We start from the raw sequence: 23,583 nt of genomic DNA, 5'->3' as shown, positions 1-23,583 counted from the left end.
ATTACCATATTTTCTGGGCCGGGTACATAAAAAACTGGGTAAAAGTTAGAGGAAAAAAAAAAAGAAGAAGAAAAGAAAAAATAACTTCGATCAAGTTTATAAAAGGATAAACAATTTCAAAAAATCATACTTATAGATACAAATATATGTGAATTTGAAATTATTTATCGGACAGAGATTTTTTTCAAACCGGATTAAGAAGCTCATTCACCATAATTTTTAAAAAAATGTATCTATTTTTTTAATGAGTAATTTTTCTTACACACTTTGTATATAGTTTTCATTTTTCTTGCACACTTTGTCTATTTATGCGTTTGTTCCTTTTCTTTCTGGGGCATGTGGCCGCGCGGACCGCACACCACATGAGAAAATACTATAAGATATTAAATATCTAACACTAATGATGATTAACACATGGAAGTCCAAGGTTTAACTGTGTCATTCTTATCTCATATATAAAAACATATAATTTGGGATTAGTTAATTTTTACGACCCAGCTTGGCAAAATCAAAGCAGGTCAAGTTTATAAAAGTAGTCTACAGTAAAAGTTGTAGTACCTTAACGCACGATTCTACATTTTTCTTTCTTATATTTATTTACAGTAATATTACAAGATGAAAGATTTGGTAATAAATAAAATTAAGGACATCAGATAAATTGGGAATTAGATTGTGAGATGAAATTGCGAAATTAGGTATTATTGCATTAAAAGACCAAAAAAAAAAATGGAGACAAAAGGGTCATTTTCTGTTCTGTCAGGCGCCAGCCATTGCCAACATATATCCATCGAGTCAAACAAACAACTCATTAAACGTGTCATCACACCGTGACATATGGGGTGGGGGGTGGTGCCACAAAAATAATTAGCACATGCATCGTGACGTTCACAAACTTTATGTAAATCCAAAGAAGTTGGGGGCAAGAATTAACTGTTTTTCTTTGATTGGGTCAAGAGAAAAAGGTTATGTATTTATTAATTATTATTATTATTATTTTTAGGTCAAGAGAAAAAGTTTCTTACATGTTAGGTACTGTTAGATCTATTCAATATAAACGTGAGTCACGTGGTTTTTATCACCGAAAACAAGGTTCTAACTGGGGCAAACTAATGGGGGATGAAACCTCGTGCATGACAACGTATATGCTTTAATTGGTTTGATAAAATTTGTTCTTTTCCTTTTTGTTTTTTTTTTAATTTTCAAAATAAGAATTTTACCAATATCTCACTTCAAAAAATAATGCCTACCAAGCCATTGTTTTGAACAACACGTGGATGCAAGATATTCAAACGATCCTAAAGTCGTTTTTTGATTGGCAGGTTAGACATATTAACGGAGTTGCAAATTCAACGACGCATGGTTGAGTTACGACTGCCGTTAAACAAGCCGTGGATCATATTTAGATGGAAGAAATTTGTAGCCGTATTTGTGATAGTGTTTTGTTAGATGAATTTGCTCTTTTTTCTTGAATAAGCAACTAAAATTATTAATATTTTATTCAAAATAAAATATTTTAAAACTGTTTCGACCCAAAATGAAAAATAAATTTCTAAACGCGGCGCAACTAGCTAGTCGATAGAGCACAAATAGAATTTGTATGACGTAAGTGCATGCGTGAGAAGTAGATAGCCAAAGCTTTTGCCAAAATGCAAAAGTCGTGCTACCCACGTTTTTCCTCAAAGAGGAATAACTTTTAGAAAGATATAAACAAAATTAAAATTAAAATTAATATATATATATATATATATATATATATATATATATATATATATATATATATCTTGGTCAAGACTCAACAGACTAAAAGAGCATAAACCCATATACTTTTCTTTTCTTCTGAGTTTAATTTTTTTTTGAAATAAATAATAATTTAAAATCGTATTAGATTCAGACGAACGTAATGAATTCAAACATTAGCTCCGTAATTAATTTTTGTTAATCTTGAATTGAAAAGAAGGTTATGTAATGTACATTTATATAGCAATTAAGATGAACGTTGAATGGTAGGTAGAGGACAGTTATATATCAATGTAATGAACATGATAAAATGGGTTGCTTTCCTGAAAATCTTTAGGAGACTGCATGTTCTTCTCATTGCATGTCGTTGTCGTCGAAAAATAAGACCTAGTAAGGACACATGCATGCGAGCCCACCTCTAAATTAATTTTCTGGCTCCAACTTATAATATTAAAAAGAGAAATGATTTTATTTTTTACATTTTTCATACATCCTTTTTTAAATTAATCATCGAATATGTAGGACCGACCCACAAGAATTCACACGTAAGTGTTACAAATTCAATGGTTAATTTAGAAAAGAGATGTATGGAAGATGTACATGTAATAGCATTCCAAGCAGCTTCAATAAAATAGCTTTTTGGTGAGGCAATTTAGTGAAAACACACAAAAATATACTCCAGCAGCCTCACTACTATAACCAAAAAGTTTTGGTTAGTGAACAGTACTCACCAACAATAATGAGTATTATTCATTCACTAAATTATTAAAATATCATTGAATTCGTTTTTTCTCTTCATTTTTTTTCTTCTTATTTTCGTTTCTCTCCCGCATTGCCCATTCTCTTCGATCCTCTCCCTTGTAATGCTGATGGCTGAGTAATGGCTTGATGAGAAAATTGATGAAAAACTTGAATATACTTTTTAATCTTACGGTTTTTTAGGTCTTGGGTTGTTTTAATTAGTTGAGTGGCTTTTTCTATGTTTTCTTAGCATCCAAATAGAAATGTTATGAAATTCTAATATGAGAGTACATTTTCATATTCATAAATATGACCATTAGGAATTTTTTTTTTTTTTTTTTTAAAATATTACCATTAGAAAAAGATAAACATTCAAAAAAGATTATAAAAAAAGAATAAAGAAATGTGAAAAAAAAAAATTATTTAAATGAAATAGTGATAGTAAATAGATAAAATGATGAGGCTGTTGCGAATATTGTAAAAAAAATGATGATTAAAAAAAAAATTAACTATTTTAAATAGTAAAATTTGATGAATCTATCTAATTAACATGCCTCCATTAAAAATGCTTCCAGCTGAAAACAGAAGCATGTTTCTCGACCTCACTAGGCTGTCGGTATAATTGAAGGGCATGCATTGACACTCAAATTCCGACCACCTAAGACACTTATTTTATTAATTTTGTCCTGTAAAGATCCCTGAATTATTTTATTGTTTTTGTCCCGTAAAGATCCCTGAACGCACAGTGGAAAACGTTATATATATATATATATATATATTCAATTCAATTAGTCAAGTGATTATAGCAACAACATTGTAGGCCATGCTTTGCAGTGCCCACTTTCAGAGACGAGGGACAAATTAATACCTACACAAATTGAATATAAAATTAAAAAATTATAATTTAATTAAATAAATTAGATTATAATTAATTTATATAATTTTATATTCATATTTTAACACATGAATACAAATTATTGTCCTTAATTAGTGGCAGAAGATCAGGCTAGCTATATCATACCTTGTTTGTTGATATACCTAGATGTCGTTGTAACTACAAAACAACGACTCTTTGTACACACACGCAAACATGGAGTGGTCATATATATTTATATATATAATATAATATAATATATATAGGTAGTAACTTATACGGTTCAAATTGTTTTTTATGAGTTTCATTAAGAAGAAATCAGGAAGGGAATTGTCAGAGGTGGGGAAAATTAATGGGAAATAGGTGTCACGTTGACCACACGTGCAAGCAAAGAATCAAGGAATCAACGGTCAAAGCATATCTATCCAGAAAGCGTGAAAAGTTTCAATACGACCATGATTAATTGGCATCTGATTAGAATTATCCGACTTTTTTATTTTTTTTTTAATTGAGGAATCAGAATTATCCGACTGACAAAGGAGAATGATTCCGAGGTACAAATTTCAGACCCTCCAACCCCTGCAACTAAAGTTTTAAAACCTCTATCCTAGTACTTATCTAGTTATCTTCTAACTTTGGCCATGTGGTCGTAGATTTTCTACTGTTTCTGAGGATAAGAGGTTCCTTTTTCCTTTAACTTTCTTGCTACCAGGGTTAAAATTTTAAAAAGAGAGAAAAAAAAAATAAATAAACTTTTTCTTAGAATTTTTTTTAGTGTTTTATGTTAAAAGTAATTTGTTAATATCAACTTTTTCTTAGAAAAGAAAAAGGAAAGAGAGCGTGAGTTGGAAAACACATCATTAATTTCCCACAATCCCTCGTCATATCATGGATAGATTAGGATTTGACCATTTGAAAAATTAATGTAACGCGCCAGTCATCAATCTATGTTAAATAATCTTTTAAAACTAGAATGTAAATATTTATTTTGCGGTGAGAAAATGTTTTAAATCGAACGTATTAAAAAGTATTGAATGAAGAGAGTCTTACATGAAAAAAAAATAGAGTTAAATTGGCATTTAAAAGATCCAACCCACTTCATGCATTTGCTTTAAAGTAATGTTTTGGTGTATGCGCTTGTGTATACTTTAGCTAGTAAGGTGCAAAGCACTATTCGAACCAGACGCATGTGCGCACGTGTGCGTAACAATCAGCCATAGAGTGCTAGTGGCGCCTTGATGTAATTGACCTAAAGTACACATTTCTCCAAAACCTAATACAATTGACCCAACGGTAACGGAAGCATATGTGGCATGGAAAGATGTGAAGTTTAGCAGAAAATGGGGTATTCAAAAAATTATATTAGATGATGATGCACTGAAAATGGTATATGCGTTACAAAAGGAAACAATTTTTAGAGTTAATATATGTAATTGATTGAGGATGCGAAGACAAAACTCCAAAGTCGCAGGTCATGGTTATGTGAGGCACACCAAAAAGAAGCAATCTTGGCTTTACATTGTCTATCAAAGGCCGCATTCTAGCAATGGCTAGAGCAAATATAAAATAAAATATTTTCATGTCTTTACTCTTGACATTATAATTGTTGAACATGGTACATTATCATGATTTTAATCAAAACATACAAAATTTACCTCAAAAAAATAAGAAAGTACATATTCTATTGAACCAAAAAAAGTAGTGTTTTCACGCACGTAAACTAGTAATTAATAACAATAAACTAAATTGAAAGAATTTTTTCAAGCCTATAAACGGCCGACAACCGTCTTGCCATACATCTAATTTAGACTAATGTGAGAACCTTCAATTATTCATCCTAAAATGCAATCCCTTCACATAGCTACTAGCTAGGAAAGACATATCTTTTAAACTTTCAAATAAAACCTCCCATAATGCATGAACTAATATACATATAATCACTAGCTAGAGCAACCCATATTATCCATGCCATCACCGCTGTCCCAGATCTTTCAATTATACTAAAAGACATTATCATTAGCATGTCCTACCACATTCTCCCATCGCCATCATTGTTTGTTATGCACAAATTAATAGGTCACATCCTCTACATAATTGGAGCTCAAAAGACTACTAATTTAATTGCAAGACAAAATAATTCATGTCCAAACATGATGACGTGGCCGATTTTGCAACCCTTGCTGGAAATCAAATTCGAATTAATCTGGATTAAATAGTACAAAGATTTTTGTTTTCCTTTTGTACATTTGGATCTGATCCTCAATGCTCCTACCCCAGCAAAAAAGTGGCAAATTTTCATTGCCCCATTGGCGTCATACCCCAACAGTAAAGGTTCCAACTTTCCACTTTTGGAATCTAAAGCCATAATGTTAACCCAAAGAATCCCAAAACTATATACAGAAATGAGAAATCCTACTGTTCTAAAAGCAATGCACTCTTTTTTTTTTTATTCAACTTTTTCACTGCCTAAACCCGAACCCACCCGACTGATTCGGGTACCTAAACCCGTAAGGGTCAAGCGAGTTAGAATAGTTCTGAGTGAACACGTTCGAGTTCTGCCGAAAGAACCCCGAGTTATCGATCCGCTGAGTTTTGGGTCCACTCTGAACCTCCTCGTCCACCAAGGTCCGGAACTTCTCCGGCGGCGATTCCACGTGGCAAAGCGGCGGAATAGAAGGGACATACATGTCATTACTGGCATAGTTGACAAGCCCCTGAGTCTGATCCTGAGCTTGATTATCCAGATCAGCGAGATCAGGCACCGAATTGAGGCGTACAAGACTCGCCCAGTCGAAATTCCCAGAACCCAGATTCTGAAAGATGAGCTTGTCGTCTTGTTGCTGGGCTCTAAGAGAATTCGTGCGTGGCAAAGTGAAGACTCGGTCATCAATCTCCGGCAGTGACTCCAACACATCGTCTAAGTGGGACGAAGACGATGAATCATTGCTATGTTCTATGCTCGAAACGCTTGTTGTAGGCTTCTGATCAGAGCTTGAGTGCTTCTTATAAATCCGACACAAAACCCAATCATCCAACTGCATCATAAAACTCTTATCAGAAAACAAATCATAAACACCTAACACGCACAAAGATGAAACCAGAGTATATTAGATTGTTACCTTAGTGCTTCCGTTCTTTCGCGAGTGTTCTAGGAGGCGGTACTCGTGCATGATCCAATTAGTTTTGGTTCCTTTGGGGGCTTTTCCGACGTAGAAAACTAGAGCTTTTTTGATCCCAACCTTACGACCCTCCGTGGTGATCACCTTGTCTGTTCCAGTGGCCTTCCAATACCCGGAACCTGCAACTCTGTTTGGTCTTGAACCGTTTGGGTACTTTCTGTCCCTAGGACTGAAAAAGTACCATTCTTTTTCACCAAATATTGCTTTACCTGCAACAACCAAATATAAAAAAATTTAGTACCAGATAGAATTACAGTTAAAGATTGGTGCACGTAAAGCTTCAATTTTGGGGTGAAATGAAATCTTACTTGGTAAAATCCATGGATCAAACTTGTACAAATCAATTTCAGCAATAATTTGCAAGTTGAAATGGTGCCCAGCTACTTTTCTACATAGATATTGCACCAAAAGCTCCTCATCTGTTGGATAGAACCGAAATCCCGGCGGCAAGCTTAGCTGAGAAAGTAGGCCTGTCTCCGGCACAACCATTTCCGGCGACTGTTTTTCACAAAGCGAAAGAATTCAAAAGAGAGAGAGAGAGAGAGAGAGAGAAAGAAACTAAAATGTTTTTTTTGAATTTTATTTCTTTCTTTTTTCTTTTTCAAAATTGAAGGTAAATTGGGGTTATTTATAGAGAAATAGACAAGACTAAAACATAGAGATAAGTACGGTCGTCCCTGTCTTACAGGCTCAACGGGACCCACTTCAGTTCATCACCTTTAAAAATCCCCCACGTGTCATATGTAATCGACGCTATCGTGAAGCCGACCTTATCTTGTTCTAGTACGATCCTAGCTTAGGTGCATGAACCATCACGAAAACAACTGTAGTAAGTCATCCCTCCGAAAACCGACACGTGTCGATAAAAGCACCCCTATCTTCTAGAAAGCTTGAGCTCAAAAGAGGGCATTACTGTATTTATGCTTGTGAGGGGTAGGCGTTTTTCACGCGTGGGAAAAACCACGTCGGCACACACGTTGGGGGGGGGGGGGGGTGGGGGTGGTGTGAGATAGTTAGGCTGCATGATTGTCAAAGGAAAGGAGAGTGAAAGGAAAAGCCAAAAAAGAAAAAAAAAAAAAAGAAGAGGGTTTTCAAACGGTGGCAGAGGCAGAGTTTGGTGACACGTTAGTAAAAACCCTTTTTTTCTCGCTTTTGTCTTTTTGAGTGGGTGTTGAGGATTTCTTTCACACAACAACCTCTATGGGCTACCTTACAAGTGTAAAATATATCCTTTTTTTTGATTTGGACCGTGTGGTGGCTTTCGCCAAAAAGATTGGTGATGATTTGGTTAATTAAGGTCAAAGTTTTTAAAGGGTCTCATAGACTAGCTAGATTGTTCTTGTTTGATTGAGGTGGTTTTAGAATTTTGTGGGACGTGGAGATTCTATGGCTACCGAGAAAGAGGGGTACCTGTATTTTTGTCATATTTTAGTCAGGGATGACGAAATTTGGCCGTGTCGATATATTGATATTAGATTATATTAAATTAATTAAACGAGACAAATTTTTTAATTTTAATATTAAATTTGCAAGTAATATAAAAAATTAATTTTAACCTATTTAATGGGTCATGAAAAAAAAAAAAGAGAAAAAAAGGAGTCGGAGATAATTAAATAGTTCGTAATTCGTGGGCTTTGGGATTACGTAGACCGTGACATGTGGTTTCGTCAAAGTAGTATAAGTCAAAGAATCGGAAAATTGTAAAAGAAAAATTAAATTTAGCTTAGAAGGTTGGGATTGGCTTTACGCCACGTGCAGATATTTGTTGCTAGATGTCATCCTTGGATTGGTTGGTCTTCCAAGATTGGAAGTATAGGTTTGGAAGAATAACACAAGTGTCATGGAAAACAAAGATCCGGTCACCTACTTTTATTATGCTTAGCACGAGTCATCGCCCTGAGGTTTGATTCAAAACCTCGCCAGCTAAACCACGTTGATATTTTGGTCCCTTGACCACGTTGAAAGGTCAAGTTTGAACCTTGTTCACATTGTCGAAAATTATTTTTCATTTTATATATATATATAGGCTTTTAAAGTAAGAATTAGTTGTTAACTTTTTCCAATTTTCAGAAATTGTTGTAAATTTATTACTTCGATCAAAAGTCTTTAAGTCAAACAATATAATACATAAAATAGTTCAATTAAGAACAAAGCTTTAAATCTATATAAAAAAAAAACAAAAAAAAAAAACAAAGCTTTAAAATAGTGTTTTGAAATCTTTGATTTGATTTTCGTTTGGGTGTTGAATCTGAATATTATTCGAAATCATTGTGTGAATTACAATGTTTAATTTTGTAATATAAAATTTGAAAAAATTTTAAAAAATTAAATACAATATGATTTCTTTTTTAAAAATATAAAATATTATTCAAACCAAACACCAAGTTTTACTAAATTATATATGCTGATTTCAATCTTATAACTGAATTGATTATGGTATTGACTAATGAATGTTTTGATCTCGTCACTTTGGGTCTTTAGCGAAAGGGAAAAGTCATCGGCAATTACATTTTTACGATGACCGGTCGTCGCTAATAAAACCGCTCATTCTTTCTATTGTATAATTGGTTCTTCCATATCATAAAATTTTCTAACTTTACATTTGAACGGTTCTTAACTCAATTAAAAGAACAAATAAAAATGTTAAAGACAAGTTACCACTGGTTTATGGAGGTAGGCTTAAGAGAGAACTCGAATTTTTAAACATTCTTTTTTTTTTTTTAAGATCTTGGAGATAACTTTACAATAGAAAGCTAAAAATCTTAAATAATAATTTTAAATAAATGATTCAGATTTTGTATGCAACTTGAAAAGATGTAATTAACTAAAGAAAAAGGAAAAGAAAATATTTGACATTAAACAGACGAAGGCTTTTCTTCTTATGGAGTTTTTGTTAGACTATATTAAATAAATAAATAAAAGAATTTATTTTCGGGTGTTCCAAATAATTACGAAACATATTTTACATCTAAAAGTATTATAGCTAGGGAATTGACTGAAAGATTTACATCTTTTTTGGAGAGAAAACCAAAATTTTGAACTGTGAATAAAAGTTTGTCCTAATTAGATACAAAAAAATTCAACTAGTATATAAGATGTAATGACCCAGAAAAAGCGATAGTTAAATCTGCGCTATTACTCTAAAATGACTAGTCAATTTGAAACTTCTTTAGAATCCATTATAAAGCTCAATTTTATCTGATAATTAAGGCAATGTGAGACTTAACACTCATGATTATCTTTGTAAAGAACACACTCAGGGGCGGAGCTATCAAGGCCCAAGAGTTTCCAAAAAAAAAAATCTTAAAAAAATAATTTAAAATTTTACTCCTAAATTTTTTATTTTTTTTAATATTGGCCCCTTAATTTTTTTTTTCAATTTTGTCCCCCCCCAAATCCCAAATGTTGGCTCCGCATATGTACCCGATCACTCTATGTGAACCATTCATCTTCTCAATATGAGATCAATGTATTACATAAGATATTTTCCTCACTTTAACAGTAAATTAAGTGATGGAGAACAGGAAAAGTGAGGTAGTTGCACCTAACAGTAGCAACACCACCCACGGGCCACGACATGAGCACGAGTTGAATTAATGGGCTTTCGGTGCTATAAGGTGTACTTTGCACTTCAATTGAGGAACTCTAATTAATTTTGAAAATTAAAGTTGACTAAAACTGTCTTAGTCATTTCTATATTCTCATACAAACCCTTTTTTTTTTTTTTTTTTTTTTTTTTTTTTTTTTTTTTTAGTGCTATTCTTTATATAAGATTGTATTTTTGTTACTTTAACAAGTGTTATTATAGAGTAACACTTGAGTTTCATTGCATTCTGAAAATGATTTTGTCAAATTACTTTAGTGCTCACTTTAAAAATAAAAAAAATAAAAAATATATTCATTGCGATGGAGAAATGAAGTCCTATTTTTGGCTTCATATTTTCCTTTTTCCAACTCATATTTTCCAACAATTTTTTTCTCCGACCAGATTTTATGATTTGTAATGAGCATGAATTGTATTCGTATCACATATTAGTTTAAAAGAATTTTAAAATCTTTACAAACAAAAGTAAATTTTTTTAAAGATGCGCATAGAGCGGAACTATTTTCTCAATCTTCTCTTGATAGGACGGAAACTTCCATCCTTATGCTTTGAGGACGTAGATTCTTAGTTATTAGATTGTTTAAATTTCATAGAAATTTGGGTAGCTTAAAAGATATAAGCTGTAAATCTCACGTGTCCTAGACAGCTCAGAATGTGAAACGAACCTACTTGAAACAAATAAGCCCTACATCCTTCTCTCTTAAACTGTGAAATTTAAGCAGCCTAATAACAAAATATTTCAATCGATACTTTAACTCGTAAAATACTAAATCTTAATAAGTGGGCAATGTATAAGATATAATCCATACCATATATGTTAGAAGCATGCATTAAACGTACTCAAGAAGAAGAGTAGGTGAAGAAAGACGAGATCATGTTATGATTATTTTTTTTCCTTTTCTTTCCAAAGTCGATAAACTAATTAACTAATATGTAATCACACATGTTTAAGTTATTGTCAATGCATATGACTCAGTGGTATAATCTTGGTATAATCTTTTATAGTCTTTTTGCTTTAATTTTGGTCATAAAGAAAGTCAAATACTGCACAAAATTGCGGCCATATATTCATAAACAACCTGGCTAAGCCGCAGTATATATATATATATATATATATATATATATATATATATATATATATATAAACCCTTGGCTAGGAAATAAAAACGTGGCTAAGCCGCAATGAGGTTGTTTATGCGGCGGTTAAACCCCCCCAAGTGCATATAAAGAATGTGGCCCCATGCTGTGTATTTTGACTGGACTCGCTACTGCACAAGCAGCTGGCGGCTGTCGTGCTAATAAAGTTCGAATAAATCAATAAAATCTGAGAAAATAATAACAACAAACAGGGGAATTCCATCGGCTGCAAAAGGGCCGTTTCAAGATCAACCACTTCAAATACTCGCCTAATTAATTAAACTGATTTGTCACCTTTTCAACATGGTGACCTAAATTTTGAAAATTAAAATTCAGATTTTTAATAATTTCTAGTGTCATGATTTTTCTTTCTGTCAAGTATGAACGGTTAGAATATTAATTAAATTAACTTAGACTTTATAAATAATTAGTTATTTAACATGATATTATAGTGAAGTTGATCTTAAATTCAAATTAAAATAAATTCATGTGATGTCTGATCTTACATGGGAGAAAAGGATTTTAGGATAACTGGTAGTTTATGCTCCGTTTGTTTTGGCGTAAAATGATTTCGGCATTTTTCGGTGTTAGGTAGGGGCGAAAAATAATAGTCAACCGGAAAATGATTTCTGTTTGACCGAAAACCCTTAGTAAATTTCGGAAAATGATTTACGCTTTTTAAAAGCGTAAATCATTTTCTGAAGACGCCAGACGCATTCGACTCCTATTAAACGACACAGTCGACTTTCACTTCAAGCAGTTGACTATCACCGAAATCCGATAGCATCCGGTCTATGTCGTTGGAATTCGGCGACGGAACCCGGCCAGTATGCCGGAGTCCGACCGTTCTGTGCCAGAATCTGGCAGTTTTGGCCGGAATCCGATAACATTTGGTCGGAACCCGGCCACTTTAGCCGGAATCTAGCCAACCCAGATTTCGACGAAACTGTTTGGATTCCGGCCTTATCTTGGATTCTGGCTATAGTAGCCGGAATGGCAGAATCCGGTAAAAGTGGTCGGAATCCTGTCGGTCAGTGACGAAATCTCGTCTTCGGTAATTTTTATATTATTTTACATTAATATTTATATGTTTGGAATAAAAATTGATTTTTATAGTTTAATATGATTGAATAAAAACATTAATTTTTTTTTGAGATTTTTCGTACGCGTCAAACACCGAAAAATGCTTTCAGCAAAAAATATTTTCCAGAAAAATGACTTCCCTGAAATCATTTTACGATGGAAACCATTTTACGTCGAAAACAAACGGAGCATTAATTTCATCAGTAAGATAACATTGTTTTAGGAATTTAACATTCGAATCTATATATATATATATATATATATATATATATATATATATATATATATATATATATATTCTCTCTCTCTTTTAACTAGTATTTTATTGAATTTCAGACCTTCTACCTTAAAATATTATATGACAAGCTATATGATTGAGCACTAAACATGGTACCACTCTTCCCCAACATAATTTGAATTCCATTCAACTTGGCATCATGATTCAAGAACATGTGTGTGAATGAATGGCCCAACTTTTCAGCTTGAGCTTGACTATTAGAAAAAACCTTAATTATATCCTTATTTTAATCGTAGCCTTTTAAGGTTGAAAAGAAAAAACCTATTTTTGAGCTCTAGCTGTGTGAATTTAGTTGTGGTTAAATACGTGGATGTTTGGCGGGGGCCCATTAGAATAATTAGTGGAGCATTAATCAATCAAAGTGCTAGCTCCTTTGTACTAATCAGATTGACCATACTTCTTGTTTGTATAAGTCTATGTTCATTGTTTCTAATGATTTCCAATCAGTTCTTCGATCGATTACCATATTCTAAGTAAGATTAATAATTTGTCGTTGTCAATTTGTTAGAATGTCGGAATTAGTTGGAAAACTGATGGAGGAACTTGACTTAATGACAAATTGAAAAGTAGAACAACTGGGGGATGCCAAAAACTGGTCAAGGATAAGGAACAAGAAAGAAATTACATGATGAAGACGAAGAAGAAGAAGAAGAAGAACAAGAAGAAGAGCCTTCCATATATAGTTAACCATGTGCGAATTAGAATGCCCATTTGTGGCAAGGAAAATGAGGAAGTTTTTTTAAGAGCATTTCGTCATTAAAGTATGTTTTGTGGAAGAGGTTCCGTTGCCAACCATATATACTGAACGATCACTGAAAAATTAAGAAAAGAAAACGCTGAGCCTTGTTTAATGGAGAAACTGTACTGTTGATCCTTGTCTTTGGTAAAAATTATAAATCACTTTCTGTAATATAAAAAATAATTTAAAGATTTTTGTGGTATGTGAAAATTATAAATTACTCTCTGAAATCATTTTTTGTCTACAATTTTAACAGAGACCGTTAGGTTGTTACGTCAGAAGTGGCGCGGCCACCCCAGATGGGTTGGGGGTGGTGGCGAGCCATGCCATAGGTGGTGCCAGCCACCCCCCTCCCCAAAGAAGGTGGCTGTCACGAGTAATGTTAGAAGTCTCTCTTGTATCCCTAAAATAATGAGGTGGCTTTTAAAATTACTATTAAGCTTGTTATTGATCACTTTTGAATTTTGATTAAATTGTAATTTTTTTAAAAAATAATATTTGAAGTTTTTAATTTTAATATATATATATATATATTAAGAGTGACAAGTATAGTGTTTTCATGGGGACTGACGTGGCAACGTAACGGTTTCTGTTAAGTTTGTGGACGGAAAATGACTTTAGAAAGTAATTTGTAATTTTCGCATACTACAAAGACCTTAAAATTATTTTTATAACCACATGGAGTGATTTGTTCGTTACGTCAACCACATAGATTAATGATGTAATTTTTTCTTGTTCAATTAATGTTTCTTAGGTCCTTTCCTTTTCTTTTTTACTTGGAGCCAATAATTCTTACGTAAAAGCGATTTGGATCTAGTGCAATAGGATTCTCCTTTTACCTTACAATTAGACGCGTTCATGTGAGCGTCGAAGCAAGCCTTATCTCTTTGGACAGGTGTTCAAACATTCCAAAGAAGTAGGACCCAATCAGCCAGAGTCCAGACATAGACATCTGCCGAAATAAGTAAATAAGTGGTATCTACTCAATGCTCTCATAGTCTCACTGTCTCACATAGTCTGGAATGCATTAGTACAGCCTTTTACATCCGATCTACATCCTTCGTTTAGGCGATCTGTGAAGTACGTGCTTGCCCATAAATGGGTCCTGCAGGGATTAGATATATGTAGTTACTGACTTTTTATTTTTTATTTATTTTTTGGTTTTTTTAGAAGAAAATTATTTGTCTTTGAGGCTTGAGAGCTGAGAGATTAGATATTTTTTTTTTCTCTGTCTCATATCATATGTTTACTATTTTATTTTACGATTTTTAAAACTATTATTCATATTATAGTTTACTATATTCTTTGTTTGAAAAGTTGCTATAGTCAGCACAAAAAAAAAAAATAATAAATAAATCGCTAAATAATTTTTGGATAGAAATTTTTTATAAACTGGTTTGTAGAAAATTTTATACAACACACATATAAAATTGACATGTGTTTTTTGGTATGTGAGACGCATATGTTGTTTTAATAGCATGTACTTCTCATATGCTTTTTTAATAGTATTAATAAAAAAAAAAAGTGATTCTCACATGTTTAGAGGACACATGTGACTCTTATACGTGAGTTGTATACAATTTCTTAGAAATCGATTTGTAAGAAATTTCTTTCCATATTTTTTTATTTTCTTTTTATGAGTTTATATTGAGGAAGGTAATTTTTTAGAAACTAATAATAATTTCATTTTGTATTAAAAAAAAAATATTTTTTCATTTTAAAAAGAAATATATTAAAGGATGTTCTCTTAAAAATTTAATTTTCTAAATTGGACAAATAATTGGGGAGGGGAGAGAGTAATTATTTGGTAGGACTATTGGCTGAAATAGATTCAAAAAATATTGCACAAACTTTTCCATAGGCTTTTAATTTTTTTTAATTTTTTTTTTATTCAACCTTTCCAAGGGGCTTAATGCCAGAATATGGAGCTCCTGAATTAATTAATGGAAAAAAAAAAATAGTTCTTAGGTTTTCTTTTTGTGATTTTAATTTAGTCATTGAATATCTAATTTTGACAATTAAGTTCTTAAGTTTTATCTTAGTTTCAAATAAGTCACTCCCTTAACATGTGGGATCCACACAAAGTGGAAAGCACCTCGAGAAAGATAATATAAGGTAAATTAGAACGCTGCTGAGGATAAGTTTAATGGGCACATGAGAATTGGTATTGTGGTGTGAGAGAATGAGAAATTTGTACGTGTAGGCATGAGTATGTCTAAAATGGGTTATCTAGATCCAGCGGCCACAGAAGCTTTAGCAGCTTTTCAAGCCTCGATTTTTTTAACAAAGATATAAGTTTACGTAATATAATTTTGGAAGATGATGCACTTGAAGCGTCTAAGTGATTAAATCTGTGACTTCAAAAGATTGTAATAAGTTGAGTATATTTGAACAAATTGTGGAAGATACTTTAATAGTTTTAAAAGACTGCCGTAAAACATATATAGATCAAGTTTAAATTAAAGAAAATCCAGATTATATATGTGATATTATTTTGTTCGAGCAATATACTTAATGATGTATAACGTCAAACCACTAAATTGATAACACTGGCTCAAGTTCGACATGTTATATGCTAATTTTACTTTCATACGTAAGATTAACCTTAAATTATAAATTTACCATGCATGATTTTTTTTTTTAAAAAAAAAAAAAAAAAATTAAAAAAGGTGGTGCCTAGAAGGAGAAACTGCCCATCATAAGAGAAGGGGCATTGGGTGGGGCTACGAAGAGCAACCTCCCTTCACAAATGGATAGCCGTCCGTCTCTCTTGGGAGAGGAAGCCTCCCTTCATTATCGGGACATTTTTTTTTTTTTAATTAATCTATTTATGATACATTTTTAATTTAAGATAAAATTATCATGTGAAATGTACAATTGTTACATGATATGTGAGACAAGTTAGGTCGACTTAGGGTTTGTTTGAATTTGTGATTTAAAAAAGTGCGATTTAAAAATAACGATTTTAAAATGTGTGATTTAAAAAAGTGATTTTTAAAAACGCAGTTAAGCGTTTGGCAAAATCGCAGTTTGACCTTTAAAATCGTAGTTTAGCCTTTTAAAATACTGCGTTTTCAAAAAAACACCACAATGCCTGCGATTTGAATAAGCACTTTTCTGCGTTTTCAAATCGCAATTTTTTAAAAACGCAGTTTTCAAACGGTTCATTAGTGGTTTAAAATGACACGTCATTAATTAATTGGATGGTATGTTGACAGAGAGACCTATTTAAAAAACATGTAAAATTTAAGAGGAATACTAGAGTTTCTTCTAGTGTTCTTCTGGTGTCCATCTGAAAGAATATAAATGTAATAAAAAAATTAAAAAATTGCATTCACGTCATCTAGAAGGACATAGATGTAATTTTTTTATTACTTTTATGTCATTCCAGATGGACACCAACATAACACTAGAACGAACTCTAACATTTCTCAAAATTTAAAAACTAAATTGTCAAAATTAAAAATTCAATAACTATTTTTTTTTTTTTAAAAAAAAAAAAAAAAACATAAATTTTGATTTTTCCCCTAATGAATTGATCATTGTAATAGCCCATTGGACTTCACAAAGAACCCCGTCTTTGTCCGAGGCCTATATTGTTTGGGATCTGTTAAGCCCATTTATTCGTCAAGATCTTGATAAGAAACTTAGGGCCTACTATTTGGACCCAACTTATGGACTCTATGTACAAGAGTACAGGAATAGGCGAATTAATTTACGCCCAAGTACAGATAATTTTCCCACAAAAAAAAAAAAAAAAAAAGGAAAAAAAATACACACACACACATCATAAAATGACAGAAACCAGTACCACTACTGACAATCTGACGTGGAAGAGAAATCATAAACAGATAACGTTCCGTTAGTCACTTTTTAATAAAAAAGAATACTATTTTTTCATTTTTTTAATTAGAAAACATTTTTTTAATAAAAAGTGACGGATATGGGATGGTTGAACGTCCCCTGTCTATCATTTCTCGATATGGAATAGGATCCTCTCAATTTCAAATAAAATGAATACTATTAATTTTATGGTCAAAATTTAAAGTTGATGCATCTTATAGTGTACATGATTTTATATTATTTAAATTTTTAAAAGATATGCGAATATTAACTTCATATACACCATTAAATACATTAATTTTAAATCATAAAACTCATTTAAAATGAATAGTTTCATGAAATGCATGGAGAGGATCCTATTCCCTGACATTATTCTTCCTCCAAATTAAATTTGTTGATCCTAAGATGGCCATTTTCCATATTCAAGGAAGGCAGTTGCCAATTACGTACCAATATGCCAACAATGGCTACATGTCTCTAATTTATTTCATGCTCGATCAGTAGAGCACCAGCCAAATAATGCGAGGATGGCCTTCATTAATCTTAGCTTCCATTTGTTTTGGCGTAAAATATTTTATATATATTTTAATGTTTGATACGACTAAAAATTATGAACAAACTGAAACTTTTTTTTTTTTTTGTACATAATTGGAAAAACTTCTTCAATCTTCAGAAAATGGTTTCCGTTTTTTAATATCGTAAACCATTTTTTGAATTTAAAATTCTCTTTCTCGTACGCATTAATGTCTCTCATAGTTTATTCTGTTAGAGAATATATTTTTCATATAATTATAATTGGATTTAGTATGAGAATATATGAGATTTATTTGATTGTAATCGAATTTGATGGTAATAAAATCACATTGATTTGATTACCATACTTATGTACCACAATTCTTCTATAAATATGAGTCTCATGCATTGTAAATATATAAATGAATAAAAAAAAAATTTAGCCTTTTGGGCTTTATCATGTGAAAGTAGATCATAGACCAAACCACATTAATTCCTTGTCTCTATTTTATTATTGTGCTATTGTCTTTATTTTTTTTATTTGTTTATCTTTTCTTTCATACTCTTCGCCGCCGCTAGAGATCGTCGGATCCTGGTTGGAGGTCGCTTTTTGATGGTCATTTTTGGCCGTCACCAGCCATTGGCCGTCGTCACTAATACGAGCCAAACACCAAAGAGTGTTTTCAATTGAAATCATTTTCCTGAAAAGGTAGAGAAAGTGTCACTTTAACAGCTAATTAACATATAAGGAACAATGCAAAATTAGACTCTCTGGTTGGTGTAAATTACAAATCAATTCCTACGGTATAAAAAATAATTCAGAGATTATCGAAGTAGGCCAAAATAACAATTTAGCTTATGCAGTCAAATTCCGTTAAAACACTTGACGAATTTTGTTAGTGTTGCCACATCAACATCAATAGAATTATAACACGTGTCACTTTTAAGAAAAAATATATTAATATATTAAGTACTATATTTATGAGATGACACATAATACTATATTTATGAGTGACATGTGCCATATTTTTTTTTGTAGCCACAATCTTCGTTCCTTAGAAAGGTTGATTTCGACTTGCACCCAATTCGCCTCTAATATTTTAGAGGTGATTCTGACATTCAAACAAAGGTGGAGGCGTGCCAACCCTGAAGCATGCTCACCACCAGATCTAACCTCCAACTAAATAGGCAGAAAATTAAGGTTTTTGTCATTTTTTTTTTCTTTTTCCTGCCGATAAAAAAAAAGGGGGATCATATATACTTGCAAAGAAGAAGAACAAATTATCTTTTATATGTCTTGATGAACCCTAGCTAGCGGTTCAACTAGTGAACGAAACAGAAGAAAATATATGAGAAAAAATAGTTGGACTATATGAAAGTTCTAATCACGCAAAAGGAATTAACATATTCGATTTTCATGAAATAAATGTGTACCACAAAAAAGCCTACATTAATTCTTAAGATCTATTTGGGTTTGCGATTTGAAAAAGTGCGATTTAAAGTAACGATTTTAAAATGTGCAATTTGAAAAAGTGATTTTTAAAAACGTAATTAAACGTTTGGTAAAATCGCAGTTTAACCTTTAAAATTTTACGTTTTTAAAAAAGCAATCTCTTACTTGAATCTGCGCTTTTAAATCGTAGTTTTTAAAAGTGCAGTTCACAAACGATTTATATTCTGCGATTTTTTTTAAAATCGCACTTGTTGTTTACGAAATCACAATCCCAAACACAACCTTAATTCATGCCAGCAGCTTAATTACCAACAATCTGACAACCTTTAGCCCCTTTCCTCCCTAACTACTATATAAACAGATGAAAACATGAACAAAGTGAGCAATCAAAACGAATTAAGCTACTGCATGCATGCATCTCTAATCCATATGAATTTCCTCTATGTATCTCTCCCTTAATCAACTTTTAATTAACACTATCTCAACTATTTGGATTAAACAACTACGATACTTTCTTTGTCACGCCAATCCTCATGAGGGCAATATAAGCGATGAGCCGGTAACCCACGAGCATTATAGCCAAAGCAACAACTCCGATGGCTTGCCCATCGAGCCCCACTTGCTTTATAGCTGGATACTCCCCAATCAAACAAAGGCCGCCGGCACCGGCACAGGGATACGTGTCGTCCGGCTTGTATTGAGAACCTATCAAGAGCTTGTAAGCGTACTGGCTAAGAGAGATGTATTTGATCCATGCTATGAAGGGAGGAACATGTTGAACGTAGAATCCACCGGCGAGAAGAAATGTCAACATGATGACTGTTCCAAGCGTGGTGGCAGATTTTTGATCCATTACCATAGCGCCAATGGCAAGACCTAAGCCTTGTGAAACCAGCACGCTGTATAGGAGGACAAACAAGGTGTGAAGAAAGTGGCCGGCCGTCGGCTTCAGGCCTGCCATCCAGTAGGTAATGATGACAAAAACGGTGGGAAGGATAAGCTCCATGGGGAGGTCAACAACGCTCCTTGATAAGAAGTATGATGAGAGCCTGTACATGCCTGAAGATCGTTCCTTATTGAGCATCATACGCTCCTCGGGGAAGGTGAAAATAGCTTCAAACAGAGCGAAGAAGCCCCAAAATCCTGTTAGGAAGAAAAGCAGCCCAATCTGCATGAAATCAAACGGGATATATTCCAGGTTGTTAATTAGATTATCATCTTTCAGAAGCACTCGACAGATATTCATCCTGTCTCAATCCACTTGTCTTTGCATATTGCAATTTGCTAAAACAGCCACAAATTTGTATCATGAATTTGTATCATGTCATGTTCAAATTAAGTCGTTAAATAAATCAGTATGAGTATGTCATGCAACGCATTAGGCCTGTTCTAAAAGGTTGTCGGCCAGGATCTGAATCCTAGCAATCTGATAATCGAATTGTTAGCAATTCGGACATCAAATGTGAAAGTTTTAATTTTCTACGCTTATTTGTCCAAATGAGTGGAACCCATATTAACTTTTTACCTTTGATGTTTGAATTTGTTATGGGTCCACAACTCTATGGCAAAAAGAGTCTTGCAAATGATATAAGCCTTAGGTATAAATGACCCTTGAAAATTGGCTAATTGCAAGAGGTAGGTGCCCAAAAGCTTATATATATATATATAGTTAAGCTTATACTTGAGCATTGTAAGACACTTAGGATCGTAACATACTTATTCTGTCCGTTATGTGCTTGAGAAATTAAGCCCGTAACAAAATTGCTACCAATTTAAGTAGCAAAATTGTTGAAAATTTCAATCTAATCAGCATGCTACCAGAATTTCAACTTCCAGTTTTCATTGAATTTTGAAATTTGGATTTTCCATTAATGCTAGGCCAAATCAAAAAGGTCTTATTGGTTACAAAAATGACTCCTATATGATCATAACGAAAGTGATCATTTTTTAAGAAAAGCTGATTCTGTTTTTTCTCTTTTTTTTTTCCAAGCAAGAAAAGCTGAACATTATTAGAATCATAGTCTCCCATAAATTGGAATCACCTATTTGTGCAAAATACAAAGAGAAAAGATTTAATTATTACCTGATCTTGAAGGTGGGAAGCATCAGATTGCCACCATAGTAGTCCCGCAAGAAATGCCACCACCAGAACCTCACCTATCTTGAGGCCAGAGAATGACTCGTGTCTTCTTTCTTTGACCCCTCTTTTAAACAACACAGAGAATTGCTGCCACCAAGTTGTGGACCATCTCCCAAATTGCTTATCCTCACATCCATCTTGAAATTGATTGCTGTTAATCTCTTGAAGCTCGGCCTTCAATTTGTCAGCAAGATTGCATTTGTAGGCGGATACTAAAGTCTGCTTAACCAGGATTTGATCCTCATGCTTATGATCATCCGATGACTCACCTACAAACATAATGATGAATGTCGACAAAGAACCATCAATATAATTAATGATGCCTGAATATAACAGACGTGCAAATAATTCGTATCCAGAAAATTGTACTTGCCCATCAACACTGATCATCAAATTAGTATTTCACTTGGTTTTTATGCTTCGATCTCTTTTGGTTTGCAGGAATTTTATACTGCCTGCCACTCCAACAAGAAGATACTGTTACTACATAGTTCTACCAATTAAGTCCGATTGAGATTGTGTTTCTAAACTTACTTTTAGTATTTAAAAGGTTCTACTTGACAAAAAGCTGGTTTGTTTGGTTAAAACTTTAAAAGTACTTATTTGAATATTTTTACTCTAAAAAAAATTTGGGAAAAGCTTAAAAATCACTTTAAAAACTTTATTTCCTGCAATTCCAAGCATTCTTAATTAGTGTGCCAAACAGTGCTAAAAGCCGGTATGTTTGGTAAAAAACTCAAAAAATACTGATTTTTTTTTACTTTTTGCCCCGAAAAAAAAGGAAGCAATCTCAGAGAATGAGATCAGTGGAAAGGGGAAGTCAGATTAAACTAAACGGCAAAGATAATTAAATTATGGGAAGATGAGACTGCATTTATGATGAGTTATGAAACGTTTCCCAAAAGTTAATAAGGTTAATTTCCCAGGCCTTTTCAGATCCTTATAACCAAGGTAATTTCCCAAAATTTCAACTCTGCTTTGGTAACATGCTTTTATAATTAAGCTTCACACTAATAACTAGGCTCCCAATTAACCAAATTGACTCGATGCAAGGACCAATGCAAGCATTCTCATTGTAACAGCCCATGCAGTACTAGTTTTCAAATCATCTTAATTAAGAGATTATAGGTAGTTCAGAAATGGAATCATGCAGTAAATTATCTGACACATACCATTTGCAAGATCTAAGAGAAAATCTGCAGGATTCATGGCAACCAACGGGGAATATCCGACACTTGAAAAGTACTCCATGGCTCCTGATCCTTTCCCAAAATACAAAGGGTTGCCTTCAGATAGCAGTAAAACCTTATGAAACATGTAAAACAGCCTGCTTGAAGGCTGGTGTATCGTCATAACAACTGTTCTTCCTCCATTTGCTAACTCCCACAATGTAGACACAATTCTCTGAGCAGTCGTCGAGTCAAGACCCGATGTGGGCTCGTCCAAAAACAGCAGGCTAGGATTTATGAGCATTTCTTGTCCAATACTAACCCTCTTTCTCTCCCCCCCAGAAACCCCCCTCAGGAAGCTTCCTCCAATGATGCTATTCTTGCACTTTGTTAGCCCAAGTTGAGTTATCACAGCTTCGGCATGCTCCACTTTCTCTTCTTTCGTGAAACTATTCGGCAATCGGAGAAGAGAAGTGAATACTAGAGTTTCGGTCACCGTCAAGTGGGGGTGGAGCAGATCGTCTTGGCTAACAAAACCCGTGTTTCGCTTCATCGCGTTCGAAAACGGCCTGCCATTGTAGGTTATTCTTCCGCCGAGCCACCCGCCAAGGCGGCCTCCCAGCGCGGTCAGCAGTGTGGTTTTGCCGCTGCCTGATGGGCCTAGCATGGCCAACACTTCCCCCGGTTCAACCACGCCTGTGATTCGATTCAAGATCACTTTCTCCTCAGACTTTGCTTTTCTGTCAAGCAATACCCTTTTCTTAGTCTTGATCTTGTAAACAACGTCCTCAAACTGTTCAATCAATCAAACAAATTAAAGCCATTATAACACACACACACACACACACACACACATATATATATATAACATAGAAACTGATGATCTTGTTAATGTACATACCTTCAACGTAACAGGCCGATTGGCTTTCATAAAGATGCCTGGGGATTCCGTGTCTGTGTTCTTCTTATTAGTTTGAGCCTCTATGTCCGGCGCCATCTCTTGCTCCACGTTATTCTCACTTCCGTTCTTGATAATGATCAAATGGGTGCTTAAATATATAGATGAATGTATG

The 23,583-nt window shown here is 33.4% G+C and overlaps 2 protein-coding genes across 2 annotated transcripts; both read right to left on the bottom strand.

Moving 5' to 3' along the window:
- Positions 1-5,518: 5,518 nt before the first annotated feature.
- Positions 5,519-7,144, bottom strand: LOC133875158 (NAC domain-containing protein JA2L-like). Its single transcript, XM_062313183.1, has 3 exons — positions 6,840-7,144; positions 6,472-6,740; positions 5,519-6,387 (listed from the first exon to the last, which is right to left on the bottom strand). The coding sequence occupies exons 1-3, from the start codon at positions 7,018-7,020 to the stop codon at positions 5,812-5,814; spliced, it is 1,026 nt and encodes a 341-aa protein (XP_062169167.1). The 5' UTR covers positions 7,021-7,144; the 3' UTR covers positions 5,519-5,811.
- Positions 7,145-19,703: 12,559 nt separating this feature from the next.
- Positions 19,704-23,507, bottom strand: LOC133876259 (ABC transporter G family member 9). Its single transcript, XM_062314542.1, has 4 exons — positions 23,412-23,507; positions 22,514-23,303; positions 21,285-21,610; positions 19,704-20,369 (listed from the first exon to the last, which is right to left on the bottom strand). The coding sequence occupies exons 1-4, from the start codon at positions 23,505-23,507 to the stop codon at positions 19,704-19,706; spliced, it is 1,878 nt and encodes a 625-aa protein (XP_062170526.1).
- Positions 23,508-23,583: the final 76 nt, after the last annotated feature.

Source organism: Alnus glutinosa, chromosome 8 (assembly GCF_958979055.1).
Source record: "Alnus glutinosa chromosome 8, dhAlnGlut1.1, whole genome shotgun sequence".
In the NCBI taxonomy this organism is placed as follows: domain Eukaryota; kingdom Viridiplantae; phylum Streptophyta; class Magnoliopsida; order Fagales; family Betulaceae; genus Alnus; species Alnus glutinosa.
The sequence above is the reverse complement of the archived record's forward strand: the minus strand, read 5'-3'. Positions and strand labels throughout refer to the sequence as shown.